We start from the raw sequence: 18,070 nt of genomic DNA on the forward strand, positions 1-18,070 counted from the left end.
TTTATATTATATCATCTGAGATTTGATGAAATTTGATAATTTATTAAAGGTAGGAATTATTTTTAAGGCTGACATCATGCTCATCTATCAAATCTTGAGGCTCCTCTTGGGGCTAAATGCTCAGATTCATCACTGGAAGAGGCTAAGGCACAGACTATAATAGCACTGCTCCAAAATACTAACTTCACAGTTCTGCAGATCATAAAAATGGCACTGCCAAAGACATTTTATGAAATTTTAGAATGATTCTGATGCCAACCAAGATATAATTGAGATGGACAGTTTAGGAGATAATTAAGAAGATTGAATTCTGTGGACATATTACTCTGAGGTGTCAGAAAGGTAATGCATGCATGCAAAAATATTAGAAAGTGAAATTCAGTCATACCATTAGACTAGAAGATAGGACATAAAGTATTTCAAAGATTCAGAAATCTAACATGATGGTACAGTTAAAAAAATTAGTACTGATGGTGTAATTTTATTTTTCCTTTCTGGACATGTAATCATGATATAGCCCATTCTTAGTGAGAAAGAAAATGGGAAGTAGTTTATAGGTAAATTGCCTTGATCAGTCATTTGCTTGAGTATAAAGTCAGATGAGCTCCAATTTTGTACACAGCAATTATTTTAGGGAAGGGAACAGATTGGAAACAACCTGAGATTTCTCTTTAGCATCCTGTTTGAAGTGTGAGTGGGAAGACAAGAGTTGCCAGCACACATATATTAAGATTTGATACTAAAATCTACCCTAGGTGACCAGCCACCAGCAACAGAGGAGAGTATCCTGGGATCAGGAGGAGGTGTAGCTGGATTTTTCTGTTTCACCTGGCCTAGTTCACCACTTGGGCCACTTTACATATAAGGGAGCAGAGTGCCAAGTGAGTGTTAAATGTTTCATCTAAAGTGAAATTTCTTCCACCTTAATTCTGAGTTATTTAACAGAGTCTCTCTATTAAAACCTCTGGATGTGTAAACTGTGGAATGTTACAGAATGTGTTTACCATTACAGCTGGAACTGATCATCCTGAAGTGCGCAATTTGGCTTCATGTTGTTTACCAGCTTTCTCTGAAAATATCTCATATTTTTACATGTTTCCACATGAACACATATATTTTATTCAATGAGATAATTGATATTAGCAAGGCAACATACATGATTTAATAAGACTGGGTTCCAGATTTTTGCTCATTTTACTTTCAAATACTGATGTCAACTATTCCAAAATAATCACTGATTCCTAATGGTAAGTCTCAGCCTGGCCAAATGGGAATGCCTGCCTTAGTTTCCAAATATTTGAAATTTAGTGTAATCTATGGTGTATATGGTTTATGTGTGGTAAGTTATCAAAACAAGCAGACAAGGGAAAAAGAGGCATTCAAAAAAGGAATGTTTTATGGCTGCAGGGCTTGTTGGGCTAGTTTACCCTTTCCTCCCAAATATCACAAACATCTAGAGTTGTTTACCACAACCCTCCCCCAAAAGACCCTGTAACATTAAACAGTAGCACTTTCTTTTCTCTCTCCAGTATGCATTCTGACATAAGAATCAGGAGAGAAATTTATTTACACTCGCTTTACTCCTTACTTCTTGTAGCTAAGCCATTCTATATGCCAAATTTTATAGTCTTTAACCACTCTAATTTTATCAAAACATGTCTTTAATATCTGAAACACTCTTCAAACCCCAGTCATTCAGCAGTCAAAAATATTTATGTATCCACAGTCTTATTTTTCATAAAAATTCCTTTGGTCCATTTTTCCCTACATATATTTACACTCATAACTCTAGCATTAATATAATTTTGAAATGTGAACTGAATCTGTAAAGGGATCACTAAACGAATGTGCCATTGAGATTATATATGCATATAATCTCTAACAATTTTCAAAACAGCATAATGTCCTACACATGATGGCATATAATCAATATTCATTAGCTAATTGATAAGTTCATAATGATGCTTCCTAAGAGAGATTTTGTTTTTGAATATAATGGTGTTAATAATAACATTATATTAACCTTACATGTTAATGTATGACATAAGGTATTTTTTACAAAAATCAATAAGTGCAATTAGTTCAAATCTCTACTGAAAAACAAAAGTAACAATACAAGTATCTAGATTATAACTTGAAATTTTTAGATCATTCATTCAACAAATATTTGTTATCTACAATACTCATAATGTTGTATCGATATAAACCTAGAAATATACAGCGAGCAAAATAATGTTTCATTTTGACATGGAGATTAATGTCTGATTGATTCAGTTACATTCTCTTGATTCTTTTACTTCCAGTAGTTATCATTAACTCTCCACATATAGACAAATAGATTATTTAGTGTAATGAATTAATATTTCAAAATACTACGTTGCTGGAATGGTGCTGATCATAATTCAATATTTTCCCATGAAATAGATTAATGAAAGACTAGCAAATATTTTATGATCTGATTGAAATATGCCATTTGAAAAAATTTAAGGAAAGTGTTCAATAAATGCACCATACTAACGCAGGGACAGTCATAACATTTACTCCAGTTTTGTGGTATCTTTCTTATGTATAGTGAAGGTAATCACAGATAGGAAAGTCCCTGGTGAGAAAATTTGCAAGCAAAGTGGTTCCGTAACACTGGCTTCATTTGTGGTTACCTGTCTCCTGGTATTAGCATTCCCCAAACAATCCTGTGAGCATTCAAAAATCAAATACCAACCTATCCAGCTTATGCCACAGGGGGATCTAAATTTTAGGAAGTAAGTTTTGGAATGTATGCTGGGGTGCTATGTATGGTAATGTTTTCTTAAAATTCATAAACATGAATATTCCACACATAGAATTAGTAAATCAAAGAAAAGTTAACTGATAAATATTAACTACTTTTAGAATAAATGGCATCAAAAAAATTAATAGAATAATTATGTTAAGTGACAATGTTTACATTGTACATTTCAGCCATTTTTAACTATGTTCATTAGCAGTATTGTCATTGATAAGTTTCCCCAGCAGAGGGAAGCATAATCTCATTATTTTTCCATAATAATATGGCATAATGTTTGAATTATGGAAAGTGGGGCATCATTACAATTTTACTCCATTTTAAGTGAAGGTTGTTGATGTTTCTGCATTTACTAAGCAACTTTGACATTAAATACGCTTTGACATCTTTTAGGAAGCAAAAAATGAATTTGGTATAAGATGCCCAGTGTAAGGGAATACTCAACTAGTAATTCAGTGTAAAGATACCCACATTATCTTCTGCTTGACTAGAATGCCCAATAATGATATATTAGATTTATATCATGAGCATAGAAAAGAATCATTTGTAAGGCATATTTTAAGACTATAGTTTTTTTCTCTGGTATAGTTTAATGAACATTTCCATTGCCTACTCATCTCAGGTTGCTACTATATGCAAAATGAAGTACTTACACATGACTTCTTGTTGTTAATATAAGAAAGTTGAGCTTTAAACCTTGTAAGCATCTAAAATTTTGAATTTATCATCATAATAAAACAAAATTCATGATAATAAAACATAATTCAGTGTTTTGTGTTCTTTAGGATTTACTTTCTGTAAGATTTTATTTCTCTTCGGCTGCATTTCTTTAAGTATTCTGGGAGAGATGAATACATTGCCTGCATGTGCATGAATATGCATTATTACTTAGGATTTTAGCCTGGTCTTAGCAGGTTGAAAGAAGAAAAATGTGACTTACCATGGTGTTGTAAGTCGGAACAGTGAGTCAGTGGGTCTCCATTTCTTATATCTTGTCGTCTTGTGCGTCTGAAACAATTGCATTTAAAAGGTCATATTGTATCCTTATTTTTCCATTTTAGGAATTTGTCATAAGAATGAAGAAAAATTTAAAAAAATATAGATATCATAGACTCTAGGAACTTACAGAAACAGATGAATCTACATCCAACTAAAAGATTTTTTTTTAAAAAACAGTTCATTATACCTGTAAGAGCAGTCTCCAAGATAATCAAAATGGGAAACAAGATCCAAATGTACTAACAACATATTAAAAGTCTTTAAAATAGTGATAACAGAGAATTCATGGCTTTTTCATGACCAGATGTCAATCAGTAACAATCTAATGTCTAGAAACTCAAGGCTTAACTTCTGTGGAAAAAGCACATTTGAAATAATAATCCATTTTTTTCAATAAAAGCTATTAAACTTTTTATGATTATTAATGAAGAAATAAGCTTGAAAATTATAATTTGCATGAATGCTCTCTTTCTCTGAATGCTTATACATAATTCCTTAAATAGACTTTTGCTGAATTTTATAATATTAAGACTAGAAATTATATTTTTAAGCTAGTTTTAAAATTTCTTTTCTTGGTTATTATATCGACCTGTTCTTTTTCAAAACCGTTTCTTTTATGATCATACAGCTATGATTGCAAACCAATTTACCTGTGAAGTGAATAAAAGCAACAATAAATGTTGAACTTAAAGGCAAGGCCTCCTCTTGCCAGAGGAATGAAAGAGAGAATAAATGAACTTACATTTAAGAGAAAAGCAAAGTTTGCTTATAAAAAACAATTTCTTCTACATTCTACCCTCAGATCACATGTGAGCTGCAGCATGTCGGGGGTTTCCTTTCTCTACATTTTGCTAATGGTTGCCTGGGAAGGAGGAGGTAGGCTCTAGTCATTGTGGTGCAAAAAAGATGTGAAGTTCCAGGAAGAGGCTAAAAATGGAGACTGGCTATGTGTAATAGACTGGAAAAGATTGGGGGACACTTGCCCAACTGTTTGCTGCTGCTATTTTAATGGGTATTGTCTTGCTGCAAAATTAGTTACCATCCCTAAAAAGAGCTCTCACAAAGTCCATTGAGAATTGCAAATATGGAATTTGTTACTGTATTCATAAATTTAGAAGTCTAAAGTATTTACAGATTTCTATTTGTAGAATTAGTGAAACAATCAAACAGATGTTGCACATTTCAAAATTGAGCCAACAAGAGAACTTGTGAAACACAAACCACAAAGCATTTGGGAAAGCATTTTTCACTGCCATTTATGCTTTTGAAAAATGCCATCACAAAGAATATATAAATCATGAGGCTTCTAAACATCCTTTTTAAAGACAGTGTCACTCATGAAATTGGATTAAGTAAAATCTGTAAGGCATAACAAAAATGTGCTAATGAAAATTCCTTCAATCTTGAATTGTAGGTATACAATAAATACTTTTCAAATATGTAATAACGTGTAGGTTTTAACTTATTATAGATGTGTTTATGATTTTCTTTTTATCTCTTTCCTTAAGAAAAGCTTAAAATTCAAATAGATTATTACTAAATTAGATAATATTATAAACTTTCTCATGAAGAAGAAATAATACTCATTTTAGTTCAAACACGAATTCCACTTTTTTTTTTTTTTTTTTTTTCCAAGACAGTCTTGCTCTGTCACCCAGGCTGGAGTGTGCAGTGATGCAATCTCAGCTCACTATAACCTCTGCCTCCAAGTTCAAGCAATTTTTCTGTCTCAGCCTCCCAAATAGCTGGGATTACAGGCACCCGCCACCACACATGGCTAATTTTTGTATTTTTAGTAGAGACAGGGTTTCACCATGCTGGCCAGGTTGGTCTCAAACTCGTGATATTGTGACCCGCCTGCCTCGGCCTCCCAAAGTGCTGGGATTACAGGTGTGAGCCATGGCATCAGGCTGAATTCCACATTTTTAAGTAAAATAAAAGCCACCTAGAGTTAAACGTTTTTGAGAAGCATTAATTTTTAATCTTAAAAAATTTAACTTTACTGCTGTAAATACTGCATATCACTACTTCTTAAATTACCTACAGTTTCCTTTTTTTTTTTTTTTTTTTTTTTTTTTTTTTGAGACGGAGTCTTGCTCTGTCGCCCGGACTGGAGTGCAGTGGCAGGATCTCAGCTCACTGCAAGCTCCGCCTCCCGGGTTTACGCCATTCTCGCGCCTCAGCCTCCGGTGTAGCTGCGACTACAGGCGCCCGCCACCTCGCCCGGCTAGTTTTTTTTGTATTTTTAGTGGAGACGGGGTTTCACCGTGTTAGCCAGGATAGTCTCGATCTCCTGACCTCGTGATCCGCCCGTCTCGGCCTCCCAAAGTGCTGGGATTACAGGCTTGAGCCACCGCGCCCGGCCAAATTACCTACAGTTTCTTTAATCAGCAGACATTAACTCCACAATGTTTTATTTTAAATTTGAAATTTCAACAAAATGAATGGTTATATAAAGGTAATACAAACATGTTACCTCAATTCTGAATGTTGAAGGTTTAATAATTGTATTATATGATATAATACTGCATATAGATTTAATATTATTAACAGGATACTATGTTTTAATCCATTGGACTGATTATGTAACAGACTAAATTGTAGATTTTTCTACACTCAGTCAATGTTATCTAAAGTGTGTAATCAGAAGATTTAAGTAGGCATTAGGGCCATTTCTTTGGTCAAATATTTTACCAAATATTCAAGCTGATGCAAATGTTATAGGACATACCTCATTAGCTATGAAAATCTACATTCATGACTTCTTTGAAAAAAATAGCTATAATAAACAATAAAGAAATCAAATTATATTGCTTCTAAATGCAGAGGTTTCATAGAGCTGGTTTTCATTTTATGTTTCAATAGGTTGATATACATGCTGTTAATCTTTGGGCTCATATTAACGAGATACTGTATGTTAATTTCGTCCACCATTCTCATTTCCTAAACCCTGCTAAATAATGATAGAGAAAGACATCCTTCTTTTACTGAGTAGTAAAGGATACGCTGTTGAAAGAGCTATTTTGTCAAATGAAGGAAGAGTCATCTTAGCAACTTTTATTCAATCATGTCCAGAAAATACTTCTAAGTATTATCAAAAGAATATTTAAGAGATATATATGTATATATATGCTGGGCACGGTGGCACACGACTGTAATTCCTGTAATCCCTCCCAAAGGTGAAGGCGAGTGGATCACGAGCTCAGGAGATCGAGACCATCCTGGCCAACATGGTGAAACCCTGTCTCTACTAAAAATACAAAAATTAGCTGGGCGTGGTGGTGCATGCCTATAGTCCCAGCTACTTGGGAGGATGAGACAGGAGAATTGCTTGAACCTGGGAGGCAGAAGTTGTAGTGAGCCGAAATCATGCCACTGCGCTCCAGCCTGGTAACAGAGCAAGATTCCATCTCAAAAAAAAAAAAATATATATATATATATATATATATGTATATGTGTGTGTATACATATATTATGTATATGTGTGTATATACATATATACATGTATATTGCATATGCACAGATATTTTATTACATGGTTTTATGTTTCAAGTTCAAACACTGCAAATGCAAGGTGATACTATAATAAAATAATACTTAAATTTTCTTGAAACAAATAGATGTATTTGGGGATGTTAATCAAAATTACATATATCACATTTTAAAATGTAATATTTTTTAAAGTAGAAATAAATTATTCTGGACTTTTTATAATTAGGCACCTGTGTATTACCTAAGATTATAAAGGAAAATAAATTCCTTTCTCTGATCATTTTCTGTTCATCCAGAGACATAAATTGCCTTATTAAAGTTTAAAAATGAGACAGAATGTTGCTGGATAGAAATAGAAGAACACGTTTGGAAAACAGAGTATTTTGGTCTAAAGAGACAAGGCTCAGTCTAGATTCTGTTCATGACTTTCTCTGTGACATTTTTTCTGATAGTTTTAACTATTTGAAGAAAAGAGAAAAAAACAAAACAAGCCCCTCCCTCAGCCCCCACATCTTTTTATTCATTAGAAAAAGTTGATGCACTTATTTGAAGAAAGCTATTTCAAACTTGGAATCAGATAGGATAACTAGCAAACATTTCATTTATTTTGAATATTGTTCCTACCTCTTTGCAGTGGGAAAATAGCGAGAGCATGAAGAACCATCCCAAGCACAGTAAGGGTCTCGAGCGAGGCAACACTCAGCACAGGCTTTCCCATAAATATCACACCGGTGTAAAGCGAGCTGGGCAACCCCAGCTGTTGAACCAATATATAGTTGTTGCTGTGGAAAGAATTTACTGTTGTGACAAAAATTATCTTGTTTTTTAAATCTCTTTTTCTCTTAAAAAAGAGTTTATTTATATATAACTTCTCAGAGATAAATCAAGGGTTTAAAAAAATCGTCCCTTTATTGATAATTTCTTTAAAGGCCTTCTAGACAAGATGGCAGTTTAAAATGGAGCAAGAGCAAGTTCTAAATATTTGACTGAAACAGATGTCTTTTATTAAGTGTAAAACAAAGGGAAGATGAAGACAGTAATATACCAACCAATGTAATGTTCAAAGCTACAGTTTTGTCTTTGCAAGTTTGCTTTTTCACCTTTACTGTTTATATTACTCATACACCAAAATGTCTTTATTACCATGTGTTCCATTTTGGCCAGAGGCAGGAATCATTGCTGCTGACTTCTCAGTACCCTATTGTATTGCCTGTGATGGAGTGTGCCCTTTCCTATGATATGGGAAGGGGCAAAATTTTGGTGCTTACATTTGAAAAAACTTTGGACTCAACACCAAGAACTGTCTTGCCCTTGCACTACCTCCAGGAAGATTACTTTTAAAAAGACTACTAAATAACTACCCTTCAAAAACATCTTTCAAAAGAGGAACTAAGTGCACTCTGGTGCAGTCTGCCAAACCAAAAGCTGAGGTGTTTTGGAAGAAGCATAAGGTCGAGCATGAAGCTACCTGGATTCTAGGTCTCACTGCCCATTAACACCCTGTGTGATCTTGAGCTATTCATATAATTTTTCTAAGAATTAACTTCCTTATTAAAATGAGCCTGTTTAACAGGTCTTTACAGTATGCATTCAGATAAACATTCAGATAAAAAATGCATTCAGATAAAAAATGCATTCAGATGTATTCAGATAAAAATTCTACAATACATTTATTCTCAATGAAATTGGTGGTATTGAAAGAACTAGAATATGGAAGATTTAAAAAATTGTTTTTCTACTAATTCAGGATTTCAGTACAAGTTTTAAAATGCCTTTAAGGAAGTTGAGCCAATGTAGCATATTAGCTGCAAATTTATGTAAGCACAAAATGAAATAAAATTATTTTGCAATTTTTCCACATTTACTATTATTGGTACCATAGCTCTCTTTTCTTGCACTAGAGGATTCAATCATTGTAGTAAGCCTTAAATAAAACTTAAATAAATACTGAAACATGTAATGGTATACATTGAAAAGACATCAAAAGTATATTTTAGTTTCTCTAAATAAGTTTAGTTTCTCTAAATAAAAAATAAGTTTTAGAAAAGTTGGTCTCTGAACAATGATATGCTTTTTTAATACTAGACATTTTCTAATAGTTAACAATGAACATAAATAAAATTGCATTTCCAAAGACATTCATTTATAAACTGCATGTATAAGTAACCAGATAAATTGAATGCAGACTGAACTGAAGTACCTATGATAATCTAAGAAAATATTAAGGTTATAGGGAGTGTTTACATAGAAAATAGTTATCTGCTTAAATCTCACCAACTAACTTATACCTTATTACAAGCAAAGTAAATAAGGGGAAATGTAATATAACAAAATCTAAACCATTGTGGAAACATTTACCTTCATTAATATTATTATTCCATTACATGGAAAAATGAAATTACAGTGTATATTACTAAGTGCTCAATTTTTTGCTATATTCAACTTTTATTATAGTATTGAATTTTGCTATAAACCAGGCCAAATTAAGAAATGATGGTTAAATTCTTTGGGAAAAATAGATTAAGTATTGTTAAGCTTTCCTTCTCCTTTTCTTTCTCTCTCTCTCTTTCTTTCTTTCTTTCTTTCTTTCTTTCTTTCTTTCTTTCTTTCTTTCTTTCTTTCTTTCTTTCTTTCTTTCTTCTCTCTCTCTCTCTCTCTTTCTTTCTTTCTTTCTTTCATCTTTCTTTCACAGCCTCCTTTTTTAAAAATGAACTTACACACTATTGAAGGTAAGCACTTCCAATATATGGACATGTCAATCCGTACATTGTGTTTGCAACTGTTTAGGAAAGCTACTCATCAAGTTAGTCCTACAATCAAAGGATCTCTATGTTTGGCCAGTAACTTCTAAGAAGCAGGAACAAAATATATATTTATAGATTTTTTTTAAGAATATGACATTTAAGTAGGAAAAGTGTTATTACCTAAATAACAATATCTAATTATGTCACATTCCTTTAGGGAAAAACAGATAAATAGTTTGTGCAAAGAATAGAAAACCAAAATATGGCAACTGAAATTATTATAACAAAAACCTGAAGTGCGATAAAATGCCACAAGTAACTATAACTCAATATCACGTTCATTTTACCATAATTCTGCAGTATTATTAATGAAGTGCAAAAATAATTATGCTATCCACATGAAATATAGGGTAAGCCTTTAGGCACCATTGAGCAGAAACCAGTCACTAGTAAGTAACCTGATGTGCTTTTTCTGCCCAATTTAACATCACCACAGGCTTTCTCACCATCCTCCTTAACAAAGTGTGGGGTACAGGAGGAGATGGGTTCATTTATCCAGAAAATTACTTGTAACACTACTTGTCTCTCTTGAAACTACTATCTCACTTTAAAAATGCCCATAAGCATGAATGAAATTGAGTCACATCTGAACGAAATCAAATCATTTCTTCCAGTAATGGAAAATAAAGGAAAAAGACACTTTCTTCTCTCACGGTATTTTAAATTGATAGATTGTTTTTCTTTGTCAGTAAAATGTTGGATTAATATGTAATTTTTAAGTAGCTTTAAAAATGTAAAACAGAAATAAATGGTTTACAAAAATAGATGCAGATTTAGTGTAATTAAGATTGGCAATGAGGCTTAGCAGAGAATAAATAAATAATTTAAAAAATCATTACAGGAAAGAATATCCCAGTCTAGCTTCCATCCTGGAAATCCCCCGATTTATTTGCCAACCTCTAACAATTTTTAGACTACAAGAACAGGTGAACACATACTTATGCAGTGTTAGATAACAGTATCAGGTCAATCATATCTGTTCTCTGGGTTGCTCTAAATATCTTGGAGATTATCAATCTATTTTGATATGTCTGTGTGGGGAAAGGATGCACACTGAATTTTACTGGCAGAGTAATTTAATGTCTTGTTCAAGGGATAAAGTATGGTCAGAGATAAAACATGTAAATGGTTCAGAAATAAGATTTGCCAAATGATTCTCACTTTACAATTTTGTATATAAGTTTTTATTCCAGTAAGTGAGGCATACCCTACTTCATTCTGGCTTTTTCTGCTTTGTATTTGTTTTTGTTTTCTGCTTTTTTTTTTTTTTTTTAAGTTACCATTGATATACTGACAAAAGAAAGTCTAGGTAATATTTATGGAGAAAATATAATTTATTAGACATTAAAACTATATTTGTTTACACATATTACACAGTATTTAGAAGCAATTGACTTTTCTGAAGTGTCTTGCCAAAGCATTCATTCAATATGAATAGAAAGACTATTAACATGCTGCCCTTAATCTTTGAATTCATAAAGTTTTAGAACTTATTTGGCAGTGACCTTCTTTGTTTTCCTTTGATATTTAGACAAAGTTAAATGCACATTTTGTTTTCTCTAGCATACAATACTACTGGAAAAGTAAAATTAACTTTGAAGTCAAAGTCCTCCAAACACATATAGCCAGTGAATAATTTTACTAGCTTCTAAAAATCCATTTTTGTTTATATTTGCAAAGTAAGAATTATAATATTTTTATTCCTGAAATATCACAATGCTATTTCAGTGTATACACACACACACACACACACACACATATATATATATATATAATCAGAAAAGATGAAAATTATTATTGGGTATTGAGTAAATTATATTAAAATGACCAAAATATGCTGTAAGTAAAAATTTATAACAAATAATGATCCGGAAAATATGTTTATAGAACACAGATGAGATTGATCAAAAACATGAGGGCAATGAAAACTATCTTGAGTTTCTAATCTACTAGCTTATTGTAAGAATGATATTTGTTTTCTTCTGTATTTTTGTACAATTGTTAACAAATCTGTGAAATTTGATAAATAAATAGATATATCTATTTGAAACACAAGAATTAACAAAATATTGGATATCAGTGGTAATACATAATGATAGTACCTGCTTGGTGGAAAGCTCCATTGCTGAAATAGTAGTCGGTTCCTAAAGGAGAAAAAGAAATATGTGAGGTGTTTGGTCAATTAGAACAGTCAGCTATTAGTTAATTAACTCAAGGCACTGCTATTAGTTTTCAGAGAGAGAGAACTTCAGTGTCCACAAGAAGCAATGTGATTGGGAAATAAGACACACGAAAGAAACTGAATATATAAGGGTCAAATATGTGGAGCAGGCAATAAGATTGTGTCAATGTCATACAGTCTACATACCTGTAGTTGACCAAGTTGGGGTTATTGCTTGCTAAAATATAAGGGAAAACACGAGCCTGCGCAGTGAGCACAGTGAGAAGGTGTTGGAAAAAACATGTTTTGGATTTGTGTTAGGTGATTGAGGGAGGGTTCAAAGAAGCAGAGCTTTGTTCTACCTTGGATGCTGTCAAAAAGCAGGGGTAATTCCATGGTTAAGTATCTTCATACATCATTTGGAAGGGAAGAACAAAGTAAGGCTAAAGCTGTGACTGGTGAAGAAGTAGCAATAACTCGTGATAGGCAGGATAGGGTATATATGGTCATTTTTGTGGTTTGGACAATGTTCATGTTTTTGTCTGTAGACATGATTACAAAATGGTTTTGCTTTTATCTTGATTCATCATGGTCTCAGAGTGGTCCTTTCTGATGTTGGTATTCTGTGAAAATTGCTTCTGTTCAACTGAAGAACGCTGCCTTAGCTCAGAGTGCCAGCCTCATTCCTAACAACACCAATGACAGCTGATGAAAGTAGGTCACTTTCCAGCTGACAAGGACTACAAGAGCTCAGGTGGGATGAGATTACTTCATTATTATCAAAAACACGGTTTCGTGTGCAAGGACTTACACCCAGGTCTTTGCCAGAGAATATAATCTCTTTAATGTCTATCAACAGGTTAACATAGATGAGTAATAACTAGAGAAGTAACACTCACCAATGCACTTCATTAATTATTCTATCTGGAGCTTATCATGAATGTGTATAGGCTTGCATAAATAAATTGTGTTCTTTGATGTAGGCAGATACCAAAAGCCTATATAACTGAATGCATGAGTTTACATCCTTTAGGTTCACTGTCAAAGAACTGTACTGCAGGCTATATCTTTCATTCAAGACAAACATGATGAGAAGACAGAGACTGCTTGTGGGTTTCTGAGAGGTCTGATAAGAAAGAGGCTTAGATGGAACGAAGGATCTTAAAAGACCTCACTGTGTAGGTGACTGACGCTACTAAATTAAGTGTGAAGAGTTGGACTCCGGAGCCAAACTGCCAGGTCTCAAATTGTGATTCAAATCTGGCCAGAAATGCAGTATTAGGCAAAGTGTGTAAACTTTTTGTAATTCAGTTTTCTCATTTGAAAGTTAGATGGTGCCTCTTATAGGGTTGGTGAGAAGACTGAATGAATTAATACATGTAAAACAAATTACAAATGTGCTTGGTATATAGTGTTTAATTCAAATCTCTCCTCCCTCTCTTCCTCTCTCGTCTCTCTCTCTTTCACATACACCCACACCCACATGCACACACACACATTTCCATCTCATTTCCTTGCTTTAGTTTTTCTTTTTAGTGCTTATTACCGGTTTTATATATCTATATATACACACACACACATATTATCTAATAATATATTATTAATATGTCTTAATAATCAATAAATTTTATATAGATACATATAATTCATTTTTTTGTCTTGTAAGTTTCTTCACACATCCCAAAGCAGAATCTGAGATAAAATCTTGTTTGCAGGTTTGGGGCAAGAGTAAAGAATTGAGGATTGAGAAGATGGAAAAAATCTATTAAAAAGTGTATTATGGAAGTCAATACTAAGAAAAAAAATCTGAGGATAGTTGACAATGACTCTCCAAATTGTCCACTGAGGTTTGTACCAAGAAAAGTACTTATTCATTCCATTCCTCATTCCATGCTCTCAGGGGGTTAAGTCTCCCACAGCCCCAGCTGTGACTCTAGCTTGTTTTTTGGCCTGCTGGGGCATAAAGAAAAGATTCCTCATAGGAATCAGAAATGAGGTGAAAGGATGTGAGGAGGCAGCTGAGGCGTCTCACGTGTCTTTCCAATTGCCCATCCCCCTCAATTTGGGACCGAGATTTTGACTGTTTATTTCACAGCCATATCCCTAGCCCCTGGAATTATGCCTAGTATTTACAAGTTCTTAATACATATTTGCATGAATGAATAAATGAATGAACGAATTCTTTACCAATATTCCTCTTTCTCTCCTCTCTTCAACTTACTCTACTATACTCTCTTTCTTCCACTTAATTTATATTTAAGATAAAGATAGCCACTCTATTAAGTCTTTCTTTGTTTCTTATAGCTTAGCTGGAATTTCTTCAAAAATAATTTAGAATAGTCTACACTCACTGCTTTTGCTTGTTCATCTCTCATCCAATGCCTTCCCTTCTCAACCCGCTGAGTCTAACTTTTATTCCAGAGAGGTGGCCTACTATCTTCAGAAGCAGAAATCACCAGTAAACTGGGTATTGCTGATAGGACACTTTTCTGTATCCACAACTATTATTAGACTTTGTTTTATATGTTACTATTGACGACTTATTCTTTCTTTACTGCTTCCTGTAATAAATTCCATTATGCTTTGGGATTCTTTATTAATTATTCCTTAATGACCTTTAACATAGTCTTTTTCTCATCCTCCAGCCACTCCTAACATATGTACTGTTCCTTGACTACTCCTTTCTACTCTCCTTTGGATGCCATTTTTCTTCCCTAGTAAGCTCTTATGTTTTTGAATGTTTGTTTGTTTGTTTGCTTGAGACGGAGTCTCGCTCTGTCGCCCAGACTGGAGTGCAGTGGTGCGATCTCGGCTCACAGAAAGCTCCGCCCCACGGGTTCATGCCATTCTCCTGCCTCAGCCTTCCAAGTAGCTGGGACTACAGGCGCCCGCCACCAAGCCCTGCTAATTTTTTTTGTATTTTTAGTAGAGATGGGGTTTCAGCGTGTGTTAGCCAGGATGGTCTCGATCTCCTGACCCCGTGATCCACCCACCTCAGCCTCCCAACTCTTGTGTTTTTAATTACTCCCTATGTGCTATAGAACTGCAAATCTCTACTTCAAACCTGATGGATGAGCTGAGAACAGGATTTTCTTAACAAATTTAAGACAATCTGCCTGAGACACAAATGAAAGAAATGATTTAGGAGGTACATTAATGTAATGGTATAATTTAGAGATTTCCCATGGTTTCCAATTTTTATAGCTTAAATGAATTATATTAATTATTAAATATAATAATTTTACACAAAAATTATCAATCATAAAGACAACTATGATGAAAGAAATGTCTATCAACTTTTTCTATGCAGAGATATAATATTGAGAATTTAGTAGCCTCAACTCAAAAACTAAGGCAAAACGTATCATGGATATTCAGCTTTCAAAAAAAAGTTGAAGACTGTATTTAGGTTTGTATAATATTAGAATCAATAACCAAAACAGAAAATTTAGAAGAATAAGGAAAATTTTCCACAGATACTTCTTTCATTCCAACAATTTCACGTGAAAAATAGTTATGCGGTTATTAAGGAGCTTATTTCATGAAGGTTTTTATGATGGAAAGTTTACAATCAAATTTCAAAGAAAGTGTTTCTTAGGCAGAGAAGTATTAACAGCTAATGTAATTGAAGTGAAATTAGCTAGCTCTAAGTACTTTCAAAAATGAAGGTGATTAATATTTATACATTTCATGTTCCTTAATAATACAAAAAACAAATATCTATAAGGTAGATAAAAAATATTTCATTTATGAATGTAAAACATAAAAGAAACCCTAGTACATAACAGCCTCCATTGTATCATATTAAGATTTTAACGTTCTTAAGATTCTAGAATCCATTAATTAAATGGAACTTATTTATTATTTAGACCAGGAAATTAATAACAGTTTGGAATAAGATGAACTATATGCTGTCTGTGGTTGAATTTTAATAGACAATATATTAAGATGACATTCGTTTAAATCAGCTATGGGGATTTTTTTTCTGAGAAATAGCGGGTAGTGAATATGACTTCCATTTAAAACAGATGTAGCTTCATAAGCGTGTTTTCATGAAACTGGTTTCAGTTGCATTTAATTGGTGTTTGAGTAAAAATAAAATTAAAACTTAGCATCTTTTCAAGGCTTTCTATGACTCCAATTTACAATTTTTTTCAGATATGTTAATCTAGTCCTTATTAAACTTTCTCACTTGCAAAGCTTTTCAACCTGCTGATCCCAGGAGATTCTGACACAGCCTGTTGGATGCTAAACACAAGGACACTTTTAGAATGAGTTAATAGACTAGGTTAGGAAAGTATCAATTATGTTTTCATTTGAACAAAAATTAAACTCTTTCATTTGTCTGCTCAGCTGTTCATGGAATATTTCACAAATTGGGTTTAAAATGTGTTATCAATGTAACTGCCTTGCAATTCCATGCATTCAGTAGAACTATAAATAAAGCCCACTGTCCTAAGAGCATTGCAACTTGATATAACCTTTCAGTCTCAAAACTAAACCCTCTTTGATTGTACTGGAAAGAAAATCCCAAACTGACTAGTTAAATAGAAATCAGCATAAATTAGGCTTTTGTATCTTCTGAGTATTTTTATAAAACAAGGCATATGTATGGAATTTTCAAGCATTTTAAAAGAGATTTTCATTTGTATAACTAGTTAACAATAGCTACCATTTACTAGTAATCTTTTTTTTTTTTTTTTTTTTTTTTTTTTTTTTTTTTTGAGACGGAGTTTCACTCTGTCGCCCAGGCTGGAGTGCAGTGGTGTGATCTCAGCTCACTGAAACCTCCACCTCCCAGGTTCAAGCGATTCTCCTGCCTCAGCCTCCTGAGTAGCTGGGATTACAGGCATGCGCCACCATGCTCAGCTAATTTTTGTATTTGTAGTAGAGACGGGGTTTCACCATGTTGAAAAATCAGTCTGGTGTCAAACTCCTGAATTCGTGATCCTCCCGCCTGGGCTTCCCAAAGTGCCGGGATTACAGGCATGTGTCACCGCACCCAGCCTTTACTAGTAATCTTAATTTTAAAACAAAACACTTTTTAAAAGTATTTATAATCACAGTCTTTATTGTCAGACGAAAAAATTGAGGCTCAATTGACTTTAACGTGTTCAGAATCACATAATAAATACGATTGAAATTCAGGTTTATGATTGCAAATCATTTTTGGAATTAGGCTTGTTTCTTAGTACTTTAATGTCTTTTGGGGTAGTTTATAGCAAATCAAAGTCATTTCTAGAGTCCTATACCAATGCTAGTTTTATTTCACCTCTTATTACTAATTAAAAATTTTACTCAAAAATGAAAATGTTCATTACTAAGGAATATTTTTCTTTCTATACTCTGATCGAGATTTGATTTCACCCCAAATAAAAGTATATTGGATGTAACTGAAACCACTGGAATATGTATGATTAGTCAGGGTGTTTTCCTGAAACCAACCTCAAAATGGGAATGGGTGTAATACTGGTTTTAATTCATGTATTTATATGAGGTTTGGTTATTCATTCTGTCAAGAACACATAATGAACATGGTCTCTTGAAGATGATAATATGGTAAAATTAACTGGTTGGGTATCATTAAATGTCTTTAATAAAATCCAAGAATATCAGATACTACCATGACCCTAAATCTGTAACTTTTCTATTTACCTTGTCAAATTATCCCTGACCTTTTTTATAGTATTTTATTTTAAATGGATTGCCTTACATGGCTCAAATAGAAACAAAGAAACAGTAAAATTTGTCTGCTTATTTCACTGTATATAGCTATGGCTTTAATGTGTTGTGGGGTTTTTCTTCCTTCCCACTGTAAAATTAAACAAAGTT

The 18,070-nt window shown here is 33.3% G+C and overlaps 1 protein-coding gene across 1 annotated transcript in view; it reads right to left on the reverse strand.

The window, feature by feature from the left end:
• SEMA3A (semaphorin 3A) overlaps positions 1 to 18,070 on the reverse strand; it is a 161,359-nt gene that overhangs the window by 14,209 nt on the left and 129,080 nt on the right. Inside the window, exons 12-14 of the mRNA XM_030933411.1 lie at positions 12,180 to 12,221; positions 7,898 to 8,055; positions 3,723 to 3,790 (exon numbers count right to left, since the gene is read on the reverse strand). Coding sequence (XP_030789271.1) covers positions 3,723 to 3,790; positions 7,898 to 8,055; positions 12,180 to 12,221 — 268 coding nt within the window. The remainder of the gene's footprint in view (positions 1 to 3,722; positions 3,791 to 7,897; positions 8,056 to 12,179; positions 12,222 to 18,070) is intronic.

This window comes from Rhinopithecus roxellana, chromosome 6, assembly GCF_007565055.1.
Source record: "Rhinopithecus roxellana isolate Shanxi Qingling chromosome 6, ASM756505v1, whole genome shotgun sequence".
Classification (NCBI taxonomy): domain Eukaryota; kingdom Metazoa; phylum Chordata; class Mammalia; order Primates; family Cercopithecidae; genus Rhinopithecus; species Rhinopithecus roxellana.